This window comes from Anomalospiza imberbis, chromosome Z, assembly GCF_031753505.1.
Source record: "Anomalospiza imberbis isolate Cuckoo-Finch-1a 21T00152 chromosome Z, ASM3175350v1, whole genome shotgun sequence".
NCBI lineage: Eukaryota > Metazoa > Chordata > Aves > Passeriformes > Viduidae > Anomalospiza > Anomalospiza imberbis.
The window spans coordinates 49485196-49504081 of record NC_089721.1 but is presented as its reverse complement, the minus strand read 5'-3'; the positions used below and the strand labels follow the sequence as shown (position 1 = coordinate 49504081).

At 38.5% G+C, this 18886-nt stretch overlaps 1 protein-coding gene across 4 annotated transcripts in view; it reads right to left on the bottom strand.

Annotated features, from left to right (window-relative positions):
• The window catches only part of DMXL1 (Dmx like 1), a 77900-nt gene extending 59461 nt beyond the window's left edge, over positions 1-18439 (bottom strand). The window contains exons 1-5 of one of the 4 annotated variants that reach the window (XM_068175905.1): positions 17954-18439; positions 8354-8479; positions 4791-4868; positions 2642-2720; positions 2015-2147 (exon numbers count right to left, since the gene is read on the bottom strand). In XM_068175905.1, the coding sequence (XP_068032006.1) occupies positions 2015-2147; positions 2642-2720; positions 4791-4868; positions 8354-8479; positions 17954-18040 (503 nt within the window). In that variant the 5' untranslated portion in view covers positions 18041-18439. The remainder of the gene's footprint in view (positions 1-2014; positions 2148-2641; positions 2721-4790; positions 4869-8353; positions 8480-17953) is intronic. The other 3 variants (XM_068175906.1, XM_068175901.1, XM_068175902.1) reach the window with 3 other exon arrangements.
• Between the last annotated feature and the right edge of the window lie 447 nt (positions 18440-18886).

The window sequence follows — 18886 nt, the reverse complement described above, 5'->3', positions numbered from 1 at the left end:
ATCCAGAAAACCAAAATCTTGTAGCTGAATATCCAGTATTCAAAAATATCATAGCAGAAAAACAGCTGCTAACAGATTAAACTGCTGTACTTCTATCTCACGATTATACGGATCTCAGACTCTGTTGTACCATATTATCTTCCAACTTCTCTGAAAGACAGCTTCACTTCTCATATTCCCTACAATTACAAATCAAGAAAACAAAACAGTGTAAAAGGAATAATGTAGTTTAGAAGTGTCTGAAAGTAGCTTTCACATGAATGGGCACACTGCTCTAAGTTGTGACACCAAAATATTCTAAACCTAATGATGTGGTTAACTTTTGGAGCATTTTACTCGAATTGGATGTACTAACAGACAAGCTCTTTTACAGGATTTGAAGCACTCAGTTATTAACTAAGTAAGAAAACTTATTAAAAGCAACAAGAAGATACAAAAAATTAATTGCACAATACAGATACAGTGTAGATTTTATGTAACAAGTTGTTGAGGCCTAACTTTCAAAAGGGCTTTAAGTTAAGGTCAATCAAAGCAGGGTGCATTTATGTGCAGTAAAAGAGGAGCAAGACGATTACAAGAGCCCTGTACCAAAGAAGTCAACCCAGATTTAACCAAAATTCTCCTGCTGGGGCAAATATGAAAACATTTGGGAATGTTTCCTTCAGGCATTAAAACAGGGTATTTGCAGGGGCAAAATGACTGTCTTGAAGACTTCTATTCTAAATCTAATTGCAGTATAAATGCCAGAAGACATACAGGCATCAAAAGTATCAAAAAAAGGCAAGTTCTGTTGACCCTTTCCAGGACCTACTCATTCAAAGAAGGCAACACTCTCCAACAAAGTGACTTTAAAAGAGGAAAACAGGTGGAGAGCGGAGAAGGCTTCTGTAAGTCTTTATATATGATACAAATGCAAAACTTGTTATACAAGGGACAGAAGAAAAGTACTCTCTGTATGATCTTGACTACTTTTACCAGAACCCCATATTCTAAAGCCATACTGAATGGCATTCTGTCTACAGGCTGTCTTCTCTTATTAGGCTGAGAGATGAGCACTCAAATATGTCTCAAAAAATAGAGTAAGTCTTCAACTCCTCATATTTAGAAAGTTCATCACACATGAAGAAAAGTTTTTCAGTTGTCATTTGGATGATCTTGGATTTTTAAACACATCACTACTGATAAAAGTTCAAGTATAGAGAAAAAGGAACAACTGAAAGATCATAAAATGGATGTTTTTCAGGTACATCCAGAAAACTACCTGTAGAACTACCTACTAGAATTCTAAGTGCTTCACAAAGAGTAACTTCAGGTGGGTCTGTCCAGTCAGCCACTTCAGGAAACTTCTTCAGGAGATGGCCATATGGTACATAGCTCCCGCATGAACAATGTACCCACCCCACCGTACTAGAAAAGTCTACCTATGGCAGAACGCTTTAAATTGTCTTATAAACTTAAGTACTAAACTAAAACTCTTCTAAATGTACAATATACAAATGCAAATATCAAAATCAACATGAATACAAGAAGAGAATTCAGAGACACAGAAAAGATAATGTATCAACCTTAACTGTTCCAAATACCCAAAATAAACCTAGAAAAAGTAGGAGTGAAAGCAGGGGTAGATGTGTGAGAATAAAACAACAATGGAGTACACTGAACATAGAAGGAAGAGTATTTTAATCAGTCCTGCCAGCAATTGCATAGTTTTCACCTTATTTCTTCTACATGGAAGAGTACCTATTGGAAAGCTTCAGTATTAGCCTTCCCTCAGTATTTTTCTAGTGTTCTCTGTAACTGAAGAACTGCTCCAAAACCATTTGCAACTGATCTTGTAAGAGGAAAGAATGTCACATAGTCAAGGGAAATATGATTAATGTTTATCTCACATCAATAATATTTATCAAGTAACAGTATGCCATAGCATTTCACATAAACTACACTAAATATTTAATCTCAAAGGTATGAATCAGTAAAGAAAAGGGAATTACTTGTCCTTAAATAGGTTCCTTACTTGCATTGCCAGATACATCTCCACTCCCCAAGTCCAACATCTGCTTTTTCAGTACTGTGATTGTCAGCAGGGTTTTCCAACGGAATATTGGACCAAAGTTGAAGACAATTGGAACCAGTCAGAAGGCGAGTACCTGGAACAAATATTTATGGAAATCTAACAACAAGCAAGTAGTAAACTTAGACTTTTATAGAGAGAAAGAGAAAAAAGTTCTGCAAAGCTGAAACTGAAGAAAAGAATATGGCAGATACAACTTTTCTAGATTTTTTTGGGTATTTGAGCACCTACAGTTCAAACTATGAAAATTAATTAAATTTTAGTTATTCTCTAAAAGAAATGCCTAGGTCTCCTGCAGACATTACTCTTTCTCAACAAATATTTACCATTTAAGCCATGGTTTCTTATCTGCTTATATAAGAATAATTGAGCCAGACCATACAGATGCACTTAGTATGTTAGTTTTCCTGTAATAACTGACAAAAGGTACATTTCACTCCACTTTGGTATTCTCTATCATGCTAGGACAGAACAAAAAACTTTTCCTTGTCCACAAGGAATGACAGAATTTAAATTAAAAAATTAGGTGCAGTATCAAATAGAAAAGTGTTTCTTTTAATCTGTTCATACCTGCAGGATCCCATGTTAGATTATGCACTATGGCTTCCAGTGAGATTTGAGCATTCTTCTGCCACTGGTAATGTAACACCTGAAATTTTAAGTATTTACAAACATTAGTATGAAAACTCTTCATTCTCCCCTGTCCACGTTTTGTAATATAAACAGTACATCTTCACTGCATCCTCCAGATTTTATGAAGATGTTTAACATGTTACTGCTTATCTAATAAAAATTGATTCATTCTGATGTTAAAAAAATAGCTTTTCACTAATATGGCCATATTTATGAGGTCTTTAACTTCTAATTTTAAAAGTTTAGCTTGAAGAAAATTAGTATATAAAATCACTACTGGAATTTGAGAACGTTTTTTGGAGGAAGTAAGATCTTATTTTTGAAACAAAGAAAAGATATCAAAAATGACACAAGTTAAATCACCTAGTGTTTGATATCTGTACAACTGCTGAATTAGTGGTTCAGAAAAGTCAAGACAACACGTGATACTTCCCCTCCACTTTTTTTTTAATATACAACAGGACAGTCAAGTATTTTTCACTTTTGCATCACTGCTTCACTCTCTAGAGCAAGTTGATAAATTAAGTTTATAAAATATTTATCTAGTCTGTTTCTGTAATAGACCAAAAAGGTTTGATGTTTTGATTTATAGAAGAAACTGAAAACATTTCTGGAAATAATATTAGGAGCCAACAGGTTTCTTTCTTAATTCACAGACTTTCTTAAAAGTAGTCATCCTCCACCCTAAAAATATCACACAGAATAGAAGTGAAGTTAAAATATGACAACTCAGTCTTTCAGAAGTTTGGCAAAAGACAGTAAGAAGCAGCTGCAGATAAGGATTTACACAGAGTAATTGCAAAGCTTTTTTTGCAGGGGTTTTTTTAGACCTTGAACATTCTAGTAAATGGAAGACAGAGACAATCTGACAAAAACTTTGAACAATATGCTGTAAACCATTACATAAAAGTCAACTGAAAGAATGAAATAACAAAATATTTCTTCAACTAAAAACATCTTAAAGCAAATCGTGGGTGGCTGAGTGCTTCCTCTACTGCTTACAGTTACTACTCCAACCCTGAAGTTTCAAACTAAGTGTACTCTTTACCAGTATAGAAAAACATTCAGGATGGATGGACCAAAAACAAGAGCAGTATATCCTAAGTGTTCATAGGAGCGTGAGAATTCACATCTTGCTGTAATTTTATTCCACTGCTTTCCACTGATGTAAATTATTACATAGGTGTTCATTTCCAGCTATTCAATTAATACATAATATACCACAAGTTTACATGTACACCCAGAATCTTCTGACTGAGCTGGTTAGTACAAAGATGAGAATCCACTAGATGGTGATATAAACAATTTGTTAATGCAAATGGTGACCAAACCCCTGAAAAGGGAGACAGAAGCTCCTGGAGCAATTGCTGTCAAAGTTCTTATATCAACAATCTGACTTCAATTAGAATTTAATGCTTCTAAATATAGCCATATGCCTCCTCATGTAAGAAGCATGGTTAAGTAACTTGCCCTAAATCATATTATTATTCAGAAATTAAGATTCTGGAAATTAATCACTAAACCACTGTCACCAAAAGTAAGACCCAAAAGAATAAATATTTTTCTTCTTCACCATTATAACACTGAAGTATAATAATTCATTCAGATAGTCTAAAAAAGCCACAGATTTCAGAAACAATTACAATTTGGGAAAGGGCATGTAATTTCATAAGCAAAAGTTAAAGTAAGAACTGTATAACACATAAAAACATAAAGGCTACACAGGATGGCTCAAAAAGGAATTCCTATTTTAATGGCTACACTCATGGCAGAATGGGGCTGTGTACGTCTTTTTGGGTTCTGGTATATTTTGGTTATGAACTGCAGGGTTATTTGGTTATTACCTACATAAGCAAGTAATATGAAGCATTACAGTAAAGTCTATCTTCCATAAAACTATTTCAAATTACAGGCCTCTGTCCTTATCCCACCCTTTTCACTTTCCAAGGACCACCTTTAAGTCTCAACTTTATTCTAGCATTAAAAGAAGACATCAAAAAAACTCCAGCTTTAAAGCAAACTTTAAAATAAAATCTGTCAGGCTTTGTATCTGCTCAAATAAATTAAGGACTGATGAAATACTTACATTATGAAGACTGCTGTTCTGCTTCAAGACACTAAGTGGCTCAAAGATACAAATCACCTTTCCATAAGAAGCTGCAATCTAAAGTAATATACATTTATATGCATATGAACAGACATAAAAGAAACAAGCTGAACAAACAAAAACAAGATGCAAATGGTTGATTTCACTTTTAACCCTGCTTGTAGATAAATTTGAAGCTCAAATCTGTATTTCCTTTCGAAAACAGAAAATTACACTTACCCAAAACCACTAAGCTCGTGTTGACAATAATAAAAATACAATCATCCATTTACTCATTAATCACGGTAAACTACTGCTACTATAGCTGGACAGTTTTTAAAAATCAGATTATTAGCAATATTCTTCCCATATTAAACTACGCAAACAATCAAAACAGTCTGCAGAGCTCACCTTCTCAGACATGAAACAAGTACACAATTAGAGTACTTTTGTCTACTTCCCCAGCGTTAGAACAGGCTGCCTTTTAAAAAGTTATTTCAAAATACTTAAACAATGCAAAGAAAACACACAATGAAGAAAACTGCAAATAAAACTACTACTAAAGCCTAACATAAAACAGTCCAAAAAAAGTTGCAATATGGTTAGTTTAAAGTCAGTGTTTGGAAGTCTTATTTCATCACAGATTAACACCCACCTCAAACTTACATTAAGACAAAATTAATATTTGGTCTCAAGGTCCTATATAAAAGCAAGCCTAGAAGACTTGCTAAGAAGAGCCAAAAGTACGTTAAAGACCTCAGAGAGCGTGAGAGAACTGTCATACGACAATGTTCCAAAAAAGTATTCTGAATTACAGATTTACAAAAATTAAGGAGTCTACATAGGTCATTAACAATAAACATACTGCATTCTGAAGTGATAGTAGTTAAAAGGAGAACACCTACAGATATAATACACTGCAATAATCAATCTTCTATTTCTGTAAAATTCTGATTTAAAGAATTCACAGTTTTCCTTTAACAATAATAAAAATTTAGATTCACTTTATAAAATATGTTTTGATTCCAGTATCAACCACTAAAGTTTGAAAGGAAACCAAACTAAACTGTCATACCTAAGATCTATACAAACATAGAGATTCATATAGATCTTCAAAATCTACAGAGCCATAGCTTTAAGAGAAACCCTCTACATTAGAAAAACAGATAGTTAAATAAATTTCCATCCTATTAACATCAGCCTGACCCAAAAATGCCAAGAATAATTTTGTCACATTTGCAATGAAAAAGTTTCTTCAGGCATTTTGCAGACCAATATCTGCCCTCTCTAAATCTCTTTAACTACCTCACTCACTGTTGTATTCTCTAATAATTCCATTCCATACGTTCCAACAGCAAAAATTTATATAAACTCATACTGAATGGATCTTTTCCTTTTTTCCTTTTCTCCAAATGTGGACATTTTTTCCCTATTTTATTGTTCAGTGGGTTTTAAAGATAAACTAAGATTAGCATTCCAATATGCTCAACTTGTAGTGTCCAGAGCAACTGCTACTCCCAAAACTTTCCACTAGTTTCCACAGACACTCAGCCCACATCTTCACTGAGCTGCACTCTACCAAAAAGAATAATAGTGGGATCGAGAGCACATTCAGCAAATTTTCTGACAACACCAGGCTGTATGGGGCAGGTGACAGGCTGGAGGGAAGGGATGCTAGCCAGAGGGACCTTGGCAGGCTAGAGAGGTGGGGCCATGTGAACATCATCTACTTCAACAAGTCCAAGGGCAAGGTCCCGCACCTGGGTCAGTCAGAATCAATATCATCGGTACAGACTAGGGAAATTAACAGATTGAGAGCAACCCTGTGGACATGGATCTGGGGGTGCTGAGGACAAAAAAACTGTATGTGAGCTGGCAGCAGGTGTCTATAGCCTAGGAAGCCAACCATGTCCTGAACCGCTCCAAAAAAAGGGTGGCCAGTAGGGTGAAGGGGATGATTTCCCTACCCCAGTGAGACATCAGCTGGAGTACCACATCCAGTGTCCTCAGCACCAGGCAGATATGGACATGTTCGGTCCAAAGAAGGGACAAAAAAATCATCAGAGAGCTGGAGTTCTTCTCCTATGAATACACACTGAGAACATCGGAACTGTACATTTTGACAAACCAAAGTAGAATTTGTGTGTCAGCATTGATCAAGAATGTCTAAGAAGAAATTCCACCCTTTAAAGAATGACCTGAAAATGCATTGATCAGTCAATAAGCAAATTCCTAGCCATCCACTGCTTAGTACTTCAGCATTTCAGAAACACATCCAGTTTCCTTACAGCAAACAATATGAACTAGCAGACTCTAAATGACCTCACAGGTCTACTTAGGAAATGAAAAAACTCTGAAGCTTAGTAAGCCTTACAGTGTGATATATTCAAGTGTGTTCATTTACAATTCAAGGACAGTTTTTCATTTAAATGCATACAGAATTGGTATTATGCAATCTAGATGACCTTGCAAATTTAGAGAAATAATGCTCAGTGAACTCAAAAAAAAAAAACCTTCTAGTTAACAGCAGCCAGTGGAGGAACCCAGGCAGACTATGGCTATGAGGTGCCAGAGACACAGAGAAGAACATTACCTCATTTTCATTTGTGTTCCTTCACTAGCATTGTCAGAGTTTATCACTCAAATGCTAAAAAGCAGGAAAAGGGTGTGGCTGGGTTTCATCAGCACAGTGTTCATACATAAACACAAACTGGTTTCCATCAGAGGTCTTGTCTCAAGATGGACACCAGGATATAACCAAAACTCTCATCAGCTCATAAGGCTTGTAGTCATGAGCAGAAAGCTGACATTATCTACTCACAAGGACAAGCTTAAAGAAACAACAGAGGTAGAAAACCCCTCTTACATGAACAAATAGTTATCCAGAGCTCCCACGGAACTGGTCAACAGTTTAATCCCTGTGACATCCCAATGGGGTATTATGGAACTGTGACATCCCACTGAACAGTCATCTGGTTATTTCTTTTCACTCTGACAGGAAAATTAAAAAAACAAAAAAGCTCTCTTAAAAGGAATTAAAAGCCAATGTTGTCTAAATTGCAACATTCTGATGCAGACCTACTAATGAAAAAGCAAAAGCTAAGAATTCAAGAAAGCAAACCCTGTCCAAGAGAGGCTTTATGAATTGCTTGAAACAGATGTCATTTTTATGGATGATCTGAAAGTGATTCTTGTGGAAGCACTCATCTCCTGCCAGCCACTAACATGTCTAAGTATGTCAATGACATGCCCAGTAGTGCAAATCCATAGTGAATAAATTACTTTTGCTTACAACTTAGTAATCTCTTAAGTCAAATTCTTGCCCTGAACGTAGCCCTGAATCCACAGCATCCTGCGCAGTCCTATCTGTCTTCTACAACCATCTATCACATCTATGGTTACTATTTCACATTTACTGTGCTGCTTACAAGTAAGACAGAAAGCAATCAGTCATTTTACCATTCATTGTAGTGTATTTGCCCTAACTTGCAAGTATACACATTCCTAAGAAGGTGCTTAACATGACATTGCTGGAACATTATTAGAAACACTGCTCTACATACCTTGCCCTGTTGCATTGAACAGTCCACACATCCCACTTGTATGTTTCCATGTTTTGCTCCAGGGATTATCTGCAATCTTTCAAAGTCAGTCCCCAGTACCACAATATCACATCCTGATGCGTATGCCTACAGTGTATATATATATAAAAAAAATTAGAAACATGCAAAGAAAACAAAAAAACACTCCAAAATAATGTAAATCTTTATCTACTTACAACATATCAGTGAAGTATGAAACAGTATAATTCATGTAAACACTTCTGACTATATAGTCAGAAGAGGTCTTTGCAGAGAAAATACAGATCTCTGCAATTTAAAACCGAGCAACAGAAGTGGTAAATTGCTTTCTCCACGCTTACAAGTGCATAAGATTTGCATAACAAGCAAACAGTGGTTTGTAATAGAAAAACCAAAAAAAAATGGAGATACAAAAGCATCTAAAAGAAATGTAAAAGCATAAAAACCAAAGTTCTCACAAAGTAGAAAAAAGTAATATATTTTTTTAGATTGGAGAAAGAGATTTTAGAAGCTTTTTTTTTAATTTCTGAAATTTCTGAAAAGGGGGAACAGAATTGAGGAACTAAAATTTTACTAAAAATTTAATAAGGACTTTGTAGAGGCAAAAATAAAGAGAGTAACAACATGAAGCTTAGTTATACAGATGCAAAACCATCCTCTCAGACTTGTTGAATCTCCTGTTATTTGCATGAATTCTATTATCTCAAGTTTATATCGTCACTGAATATGTTGATATATCTAATACATTCACAGATCCAGTTCACTAAGTCTTGCTATGCTTGAGTCAAAATTTCTTCCTATCTTCTTGGAAGTTTTATTAGATACTGAGTACAGATAAAAATAGAGGAAAAGATTAAATGCTGGAGAAACTTGTGGAAACAACAGTGAGGAGAATCATCCAATTAGCATAAGAAAGCAGCATTCACATATGAAATTCTTAGAAAAAGTAATGTACATTCATTAAAAAGTAAATCAGGAAGACAGCAACAAAATTAAGAGCACAAACAAGAATTCTGTTAGCAAGATACTTGTAAAAGGATCAAAAATATACAATTTTAATTGACTAAAAGTTTCAAGAGCAGAATAGCATCACAGAAACTGAAGATGGAAGATTTCCATACACTGACAGAAATTATCATGCCTTAAAACCAACTCCTCTACTAATTTCTAATATATTAAATAAAAACTATGGACATGAAAACAAAAGCAGAATAACTGAAATCTAGATATATAAATTTGAAATCTGATGATCATGTTTTCAAGTGTTTTACATGAAAGACTACTTTTACCAAGACTTACCTAGACTATCATACCATTACACACCTTAAAATAAATAAATGAAATGAAAAATATTGAGATTTCGGTCCGAGACACTTTTCCCCACAAAGGATAAAGTGATTCTTCAAGGAAGTCTTAGCCAGAAGACTGTGTTCACCACTCCAAGCCAATATTCAGTTATCACACTGCAACCAGCAGAACACCAAGCACCACCTCATAATTGAAAATGCTGTCTATAATTCTGCAGACTAAATATAACCATATATTTATTTATGATCACTTATTACTGGCAGGTTTTTGAGCCCCTTCCTGTCCAGTTCCCCCTTCAGATTCAAGACATTCAAGCAGTATAATTCCTCTTGTCAAAAGAGCTGCATTTATTACTAATTAGCATACTGAACTACAGCTTCCAAAGCAATCTAAGTGAAAGCTCATTCAAAAGAGGAGATGGAGTAGTAATTTTTGTTCAAATGTTACAGTAATTATTTTGATGTTGTGATGGCATGAACTTCAGACCTGTTCACACAGAATGTTTTTTTCTTCAGTTAAAAATAATCTCACCTGGTGAATCACTGGTTATGTCCACAGTTCACCAGAAAAATCTTATTCCGAAATACATATACACAATTTTTCCTAAAGCCGTTTCTCAGAATTTAGAGTTCTGTACAGAGGCAGTATTAAGGAAAACAAAAATAAACTAAAAGACGTGTTTCCATGTAAAGACATAACATAGAAACCTAGACACAGCTTTATTAAATATGTATTTAAGATTGAAGTGTCAAAGGCTGTATGAAGCCCACCTGCTGTGTGCTTATGCCTCCCCCTAGGCCTCATCAGCACTTCAAAGACTTACTATACTTCTCCCATCTGGTTCTCTCTATTTCTAGCTTCACAGACAAGCCTGAAACCACCTTGTGCCACCACAACAACAGGATAGAATGCAAAGAATGGCTTGGATTGGAAGGGACCTTAAAGATCATCTGGTTCCAACTCCATTGCAATGGGCAGGAACATCTTTCACTAGACCAGGTTGCTCAGAACCCCATCCAACCAGTCCTTGAACACTTCAGGGGTGGGGCACCCAGAGCTTCTCTGAACAACTATTCTAATGCCTCATTAATGTCACAGTAAATAATTTTTTTCCAACATCTAACCTAAACCTATTCTCAGTCTGAAGCCATTCGCCTTGTCCTGTCACTGCATGCTCTTGTAAACAGTCCCGGTCTTTCTCGCAGGCTCCCTTCAGGAACAGGAGGAACAAGGAACAAGACCACAATAAGGTAATCCTTACTCCTCTTTTCCAGACTGAATTTCTCTCAGCCCTTCCTCATGGCGAGGTGCTCCATCCTTCTAATTATATTCATGGCCCTCCACCAGACTTGCTCCATGCCTTTGCTGTGCTGGGGACCCCAGAGCTGGATGCGGGGTTCCAGGTGGGGTCTCACCAGAGCAGAGCAGAGGGACAGAATCCTGTCCTTTGCCCTGCTGCCCACACTGCTTTGGGTGCAGCCCAGGACACGTTTGGCTTTCTGGGCAGTGAGTGCCCATGGCTGGGTTATGTCCAGGCTCTCACCCATCAGCACCCCCCCAAGTCCTTCTCACAGGGCTGCTTTTGATCCCTTCATCCCCTAGCCTGGACTGATAACAGAGGTTGTCCCAATCCAGGTGCAGCACCTTGTACTTGGCCTTGTTAAACCTCATATAAAACTCTATACTTTCACCATAGTGAGTAACTCATACCATTAGTAGAAACCATGTAACCCATAAAATAACTATTTTAATGAGATCATAACTCCATCAGTTTTAAGACCTAAGTACAGTTGGCATTTTGAACTCTGTTAAAGAGTGAACTCTGTTAAAGAACTCTGTTAGTAACTATCAAACATTATACATTGGAGACTTGAGGAATCACATATTCATCAATGCCTCAAGAAGTAAGATTTAATACAGCTATTATAGAATATCCTGAGCTGGAGGGGACCCACAAAGATCATCACCATCCAACTCCTGGCCTTACACAAGAATCAAACCACATGCCCAAGTGCAGTGTCAAAACACTTCTTAAAGTCTTTCAGGCTGGTGCTGTGACCACGGCCCAACCATCCGCCGAGAGAGTAATCTTTTCCTAATACCCAGCCTATACTTGCCCTGACACAACTTCAGGTCATTCCCTAGAGTCCTGTCACTGGTCACCAGAGAGACGGTATCAGTTGTGCCTGTACACTTTCTCTCATGAGGAAGATGTAGGTTGTCACGAGGTCTCCTCTTGGTCTCCTCTTAGCCAGGCTGTCACTGCTGATATGGCTTTCCTTCCAGACCCCTCACTGTCCCCTTTCAATGCTCTCTCACAGCTTTATACCCTTCTCATGTTGTGCTGCACAAAAGTCAGAACCCAGGCTAGCTCCTGCAAACCCAGGCTATGATGGACAAGAGTAGCTTAAAGATGTATTAAAGCATCCCAGACTTGCTGTTTCCTGAAGGAAAACATCCTTATGTTCTGGTATTTCTCCACACTACTTGATAAGACTGACATTAGGGGAAAAAAAAGGAATCACTTCAGACATCAGTCTATTCAGACAGATTAAATCACACTTGGTCACACTGGCTTCCCAATGCCCAATAAGCTGCAGAACCACTGACTAGTTCCTAAGCCTGTAGAACTGATCTCTTCCCAAAGAGACAGAAAGGGGGGGAAAAGGCCTTTTCAAAGAGCTTCCAAATATAACTACAGCCAAGCAGAAGGATGATGACTTGGAGGTTATTTTTGGTATTTAATGTTTGCCTGCAGGAGAACCACAGTTTCAAAGACAAAAGGCAAGAGATGCAGAGGGTAGGGAAGTTTTACACTGCAATGGAAGAAGTGTCTGAAGAAGAAGGTGACTAAATTTTCTGGCAACTGGCTCACTTTTCTACTGTTCTCACTGACCAGACACCTTAGGAGGGAAGCTTGTGTACCCCTCCTAAGGTGTCCTTCCTTCGGTTCTTTGCTGTCCCCTCTGCAACTCATCCATTACACTGATCCTGTGCAGAGATGCCAGATTCTCTTACACACTCACTGGAGCCCAGACTTCAGCTGAAAATGAGGCTCCTAAGCAACAGTATCTTACCAAAATGTTTCTCTAAACAAATGCATAAAATTAACTGCTGGACTAATTTTACACTTAAGATTTTTTTTTTATTCACTGCAGAGGTATTTTAGTGTAGTATAATAGAAAACTGTACTTGAGAGTAAGAAATATCTTCCATACCCTAAGAGGGTCTCAGATACAAGAAGAATGAATTCTCCCTACCAGTCACTTTATCTAACTTTTATTGTGAGACTTGTCCATGATAGTTCACACACCACACATCTTCATTTTAACAGGAGTTAATGAGAATGCATCTTTGTAAGGAATGGTAACCAAGAAGAAAGGTAATTCCAGTCTTCTCTTAAGCAAAGTGCAAGTGATTCCAGTATAAGAATTCACTGTATGTATATATATATATACACACACATATATATTTTCATATACATATATATATATATTCACTTACCTATATTACTTGGCCCTTGTGGCAACAAGAGGGGAAGGGAGGGAGGGGAAGGGCACAAAATGCTGTCATACAGTTGAATGAAGAAAGAATTCCTAAATATATATTGATTTTAAAAAATAATATTAAAACCCTAAGACAAGCCTTTGAAGCAAGCAGAGCCTCCACATCTGATGTTGGCAGGCCATAAAAGCCTTTCACCTTAAGAATGCCCTAGAACATTTACAAGAAAGCTGTCTCTGCACAATAAGACAAGCAGATAACGTGATAATATCATGTACTTGGGATGTTTATTAAACAATGCTTTGTTCTTCTGTTACAGAAATAAGCAAGCTAGAACTAGCTCAAGCTGCAGGACCATGGATCTCACTTGCTGCTGACATAGAAAACAAGCCTGAAATTAGGTAGTGAAAGATGTTCCAGACCTGTGAAAATAAATTTGATTTTGTATTGCAGAAGTGAGTTTTCACAAAAATTCTGCCAATGTTTTTAATCCAATGTTGTCTCTTAGTTCTAAATTAATATTTCTTTGAAGAAGAATAACAAATTTTCACTAGAACAGTGCTTTAAAAGCATGGGAAATAGTATAGACAATTATATGAACTGTTCTGATTTCTTTCTAAAGTGAAAGTCTGACATACACAACTCACAATCTGAGACTGCTATTGGGAAATTACTCTCAACCTCTAACACAGCACAGCACCTTCAACACATTTATTTCCCTTACAATCAACCTTCTTGACACATTTCTTCTATGTACTGACATATAAAGTTTTTGCTATCATTTCTGCTACAGCTACGTAAGGGCTGACACATTATCTTGGACAACTTGTACAACTTTATTTAACCTACCTCTTTTACATGAAGGACAGCTATTATCCATGGCTAAATCATGGATAAGGACAGCTGCTATCCATAGCAGACCATGTGTGCACACATGCATATTTATAAAAATACATAAATATATTCAAGCATATATGGGATGAACATACACTAGAAAGACAATGCAAAACTCAGTAAGTCAAGATAAAAACTAAAAACAAATCTTTGAGGCAGATGATACTGCAGTAATTGCTATATTTTTCTTTCCAGTATGTAGAATGGTCAAAACCAAAACAGTCACCATGAGCCACATAGTATCCTGCTGAATTATTTTATTCTATTTTAGTATGGTCTCTCTCTATCCCCACTTTTGCAACAGAACTTACAGTAGTCTAAGTATTCCACTTAAACATTTATTTAAAATAATTAAATTATTTTATTAGGATGCTAAATTAAATTTTAAGCAATTATATTTCATCATGCTTTGGAAAAAACATTCAACTTTTTTATTTATCAGAAGTACTTGATTATACTACAACTGTGTTATAGTAAATATAAATACCCAATTGATTGGCCATGCCCTTTGACTCATGTTTCACTGCACTTTGAATCATGAAAACACTTTTCATTGATGTGTAAAGAAATCTTTTTTTAAAGGTAATTAAGACACAATTAATTTCTTAAGTCTAGAGTAGCTTAACACAAGTATTATTAAAAAAAAAAAAAAAGGAACTCTTAAAAAGGTTCCCTACTAAATCCCTTCCCTTTACTAAATACCACCGAAGAAGTAGGTGAGGTGTAAACAGTGTAATTTCTTGACTGACTCTTAGGATATTTCAATTTTCTGGACTACAGATATCCAGCGAGTACTAAGTGCAAATATTAAGTATTTTCTAGACAGGTAAGTAACAATATCATTGAGTCATAGAAATGACTTTTATTTATCAAAAAACTTTGCAGAATGGGAAGCCTTTTTCTATTGCAACGCATTATCTTTAGAAACCTCAGTGTAGTCTTGACCAAGTTATGGAACCCCACCCCTACCCCAATTTTCCAAGTGCCTTTCAACTTCAGATATTTAGTTCCCAGCTCTATCAATTGTACATAGCAAGTCTCAAGTCCAGAATTAGTTTAATCACACACACAGATGAAATCTGTCAAGGAAATATTTTGGTTCCATTGAAATAATCTATGTAATTAATCTTTCTTTCACATATTTTTACCCCTACAATCGCTCTTTTGTGACTTTCATTATCAGTCTTGGGACTTGCACTTGTAAAGATGCTATTGCTCATAGAGACTTCCCCCCTCCAAAATCTTCTGCTACTTTGGTGGAGGGAAATAATAATGACTAAAAAAATTTACAGAATCAGAACTGAATAAGCAAAAAACATTGTATCAGTGCTGGTTACCCACTTAACTTAATAACCTAAATACAAATTCAGTAATAACTAGTTCAGAAGAATCCTATGTGATAAACTCCAGAAGATTTTTAAACTTTTACTCAAATATTTCAGATTTGACATGAACAAAAGAAAGCAAAGGGTATCTTCCAGTGTGGATAAGTACATGGAAAATAAAATAATTCAGTAGCAAGAGAAGGACATAAAGAATAAACAGGTAACCTCTGACAGCTGAGGGCCAGGTTCTCATTGATTTAGTGTGCCATAAGTTACTATCACCTGCCCTCAGTGGAGAAACAACAGGCATGCTTTTATGGTACCTTGATGCTTATGAGCCTTTTTTCCACATATAAATAAAAAATAGGCTAAAACTTTATCAGTGTTCTTTCCAAGGAAGCTCATGCTCCACTTTATACTTCACATCCTAAAACAAAAAAGTCAGAAAAACAAACCTGCCTCCCATTAGATAGCTGAAATACCTCCTTAAAACATAACAGCACATATTCAAAAAGGTATATATGATTCAATGGATACAGGAGGTTTTATACTAATTTTGCTTCAAAATTTTCAGCTTTTAAGAGAAGAATCTTGATATTTTTAGCTTAGAACTGTAATATTTTAAAATACTTCACTTTGTATATTCAGTGCTGTCTATGAGAAAATATCCTGAAGCATACAGTATCTTAAAAAAATTACAGACCAAGTTCTCGTGTTGGACAAGAACAACTTGTCCCTCTTGTACAGTAAATAACTTTGAAATATCAACTCCTATGTTCTCAGCCACAATAACTGGAAGCATAGAAGTTTGACATGTTTGGGTTTTTTTTCCATTTCTAAAATACAATTAAATAGTATTTATACTAATTAATTCTTATATCATAACTTCAGAAAGGGAAAAACAATGGTCAATATTTTTCATTGGATTTTCTAAACCTTGAGTCCATCATCCTCTTCCAAAAAAGCAGAAATTAGCTTCAGCACCTTTCACTTCTTAATCCTTCTGAGCAATCTCGTTAACTTAACACAGCATTACAGAATCAGTAACAACAACAAAAACAGCCCTGAAGCAATCAAGGAAGGATATTTCTGTTAGCCATTTTATATATGAGGAAAAGAAATCCATTAATAACCTTTCAGGGAAAAGGATAATGAAAGGAAGATGAATGCAGCTATAGGAAATATTGTTAATACATTTATGTCCAGGAAACATTGTTACAATTACTTATATGAAAACAGCTCCTCCAAAAGAGAGACTACAGTAACGAATATCAAGAATGACAGTTCCTAATCATTCCATTATCCGCAAGAAGAGATTCCTACTCTACTTATCCACTGGGGACCTCCAAAACTTTACATAAGTTCAGCTGCAACAAGTAGAAAGTGATTCTAGTGACATGAATGACTCAAATTCTTTCACTCAAAAAAAAAGACATCAAAATGGCAAACTTATGAAAACATATTTTGAAAGCTTACTAGCATTTCTCTGTAAAGGAGACCTCCTTCTCTCTTACCAAATGGCTTCCCATCACAGGTGGGTCTTTTACATTTCTGGATATGTAAAATTAAAGAGTTTGGCACAATTTGGTATCTGAAGTCTCAATCGCTGTAGTTTAAGATATCTTACAACATGAAGTTATTTATAGGAAGCAAGGACATGGCCGGAAAAAAACTGCAGACAGACTCCGGAGAGCCAGCCTAATCCTGGGGAAGCACCTCTGCTCCACTGCCCCAGGCGAAGCTGCAAGTAGCCGGACGAATTTAACTGCGTACACCAGACGGGACAGCAAACAAGTCTTCATTCCTGCATTTCCGTCTATCATTCCCTTATCAAACTGGAGAGCACAGCAGGCTGAAGCTGAGAGCAGCCATAAAAAGTAAGGTTAAAAATACCCCAGCGTGGTGCCCTGAGAAACTTTGCTGCATCTCATTTCATTCCTCTTCAGCCATACGCGGAGGGAGGGTGGGAAGAAAAACACAACAGAAGTCTGTTTACAAAACAAAAGCAAAAGGAAGGAAAACGCACGCTAATGAAGACTTTGGCCTTTACAACGCACTCAAGCGTTTTCTCTCCACTGTAAGAGCAAACAGGCTTTGAAAACCTCAACAACACTACGGCTGGGTATTCCAAGGTCTTCCTCAGCTACGCTCAGGAGAGGATTTCAGCCACCCTCCCGACTGCAAGGCAGCGCTAAAACTCCCTTCCAGAGCGAGCTGCACGTCCCGACTGCCGTTTATGTAATCTTTTATCACCGTCACCTCATCTCCGCGGCCCCGGACCGCCGCTGCCGGCATGTGCCCGTCTCCCCGCCGGCTCCGCGCCCGCCCGGGCCGCCGCCGGCATCGGGGCCGCCGCTCCGGACAAGTTTTGCGCGTCCCCGTCCCCGCCGGGCCGTGGACCCGCGAGCGCCTCGGGCGGCGCCGCCGCCGGCGGACGGCGCTACCGGGGCAAGCCCCGCGCCCGGGGCCGCCCGCGGCCGCCGCGCCTGACGCAGCCGCTTTCGGCGCCGGGCCCTGCGGAGGCGCCGCGGCCACGGAAGAGGACGCTCACCGTGAAGGGCTGGTCGTACAGACTGCCCACGGAGAAGCAGCTGTCCCCGGGGTTCACGGCGCCCGTCAGCACCTGGTGCAGGTTCATGGTAGAGGGCGCGGCCGCTCGGCCACCGCCGCTGGTCCCCCCGCGCCCGGCGGCGGCGGAGGCGGTGCTTCCCGGGGGCGGGGCGGGCGCCGCGCATGCCCGGCCCGGCCACCGCCCCTGGGGCGGGCTGAGGGTTCCGTCCGCCCCGTGAGGAACTCGACTTTCTTGTTACAATAACCTGACTTTCCTGTCAAAACGCCGCTGGAAAACGCTTCCGCCGCGCCGGAGCCAGGCGGTGGTGACGGAGCGGACTCGAAACCTGCCGAGCCGCTGCGCCTCCCGCCTGCCCGGGCCGACAGCGATGACCCCAAGCGCATCCCCTCCCAGCCCCTTTCACAAGGGCAGGGGCTCAGCCGCAGCCCTCCCACCGGGCAATGACAAGAGGAAGCACATGGTAGCCGGAGTCTTGGGTCCCCGAGGTTAAGGACACAAAACGTTTTTGCTTGGACCTCAGATTGGCTGTAGGCAGCAGGGCTTTTCACCGTCCGGATGAAATGAGGGGAAATGGGAGCCGCCTAGGCTCACTCCTGAGCGGGGTGAGTGCGGGCCGGTCTGGCCCGACGAGAGCAGACGAGAGCAGAGGTCAAGTCAGGTCCGAGCTCAGCAGGCAGACTCTGCGGACCCGTCCGACCGGGGCACCTCACCATTTCAGCAGCTCTTCAAAACCAAAGGTACGGGAAGTTGAGGTGTCTCCCAGCTGTGAGGCAGCGTGGCCATTCTCTCTGCTACACTTTATAAGAACTTTATAATATTTCTTTCCACTGTAACTAGTTTTTAGTCTTCCATCAATTTCCCATAGGAACTTCAGCATTACAAGTGTTTTCTCTTGTAAATTACGGGTCCCAC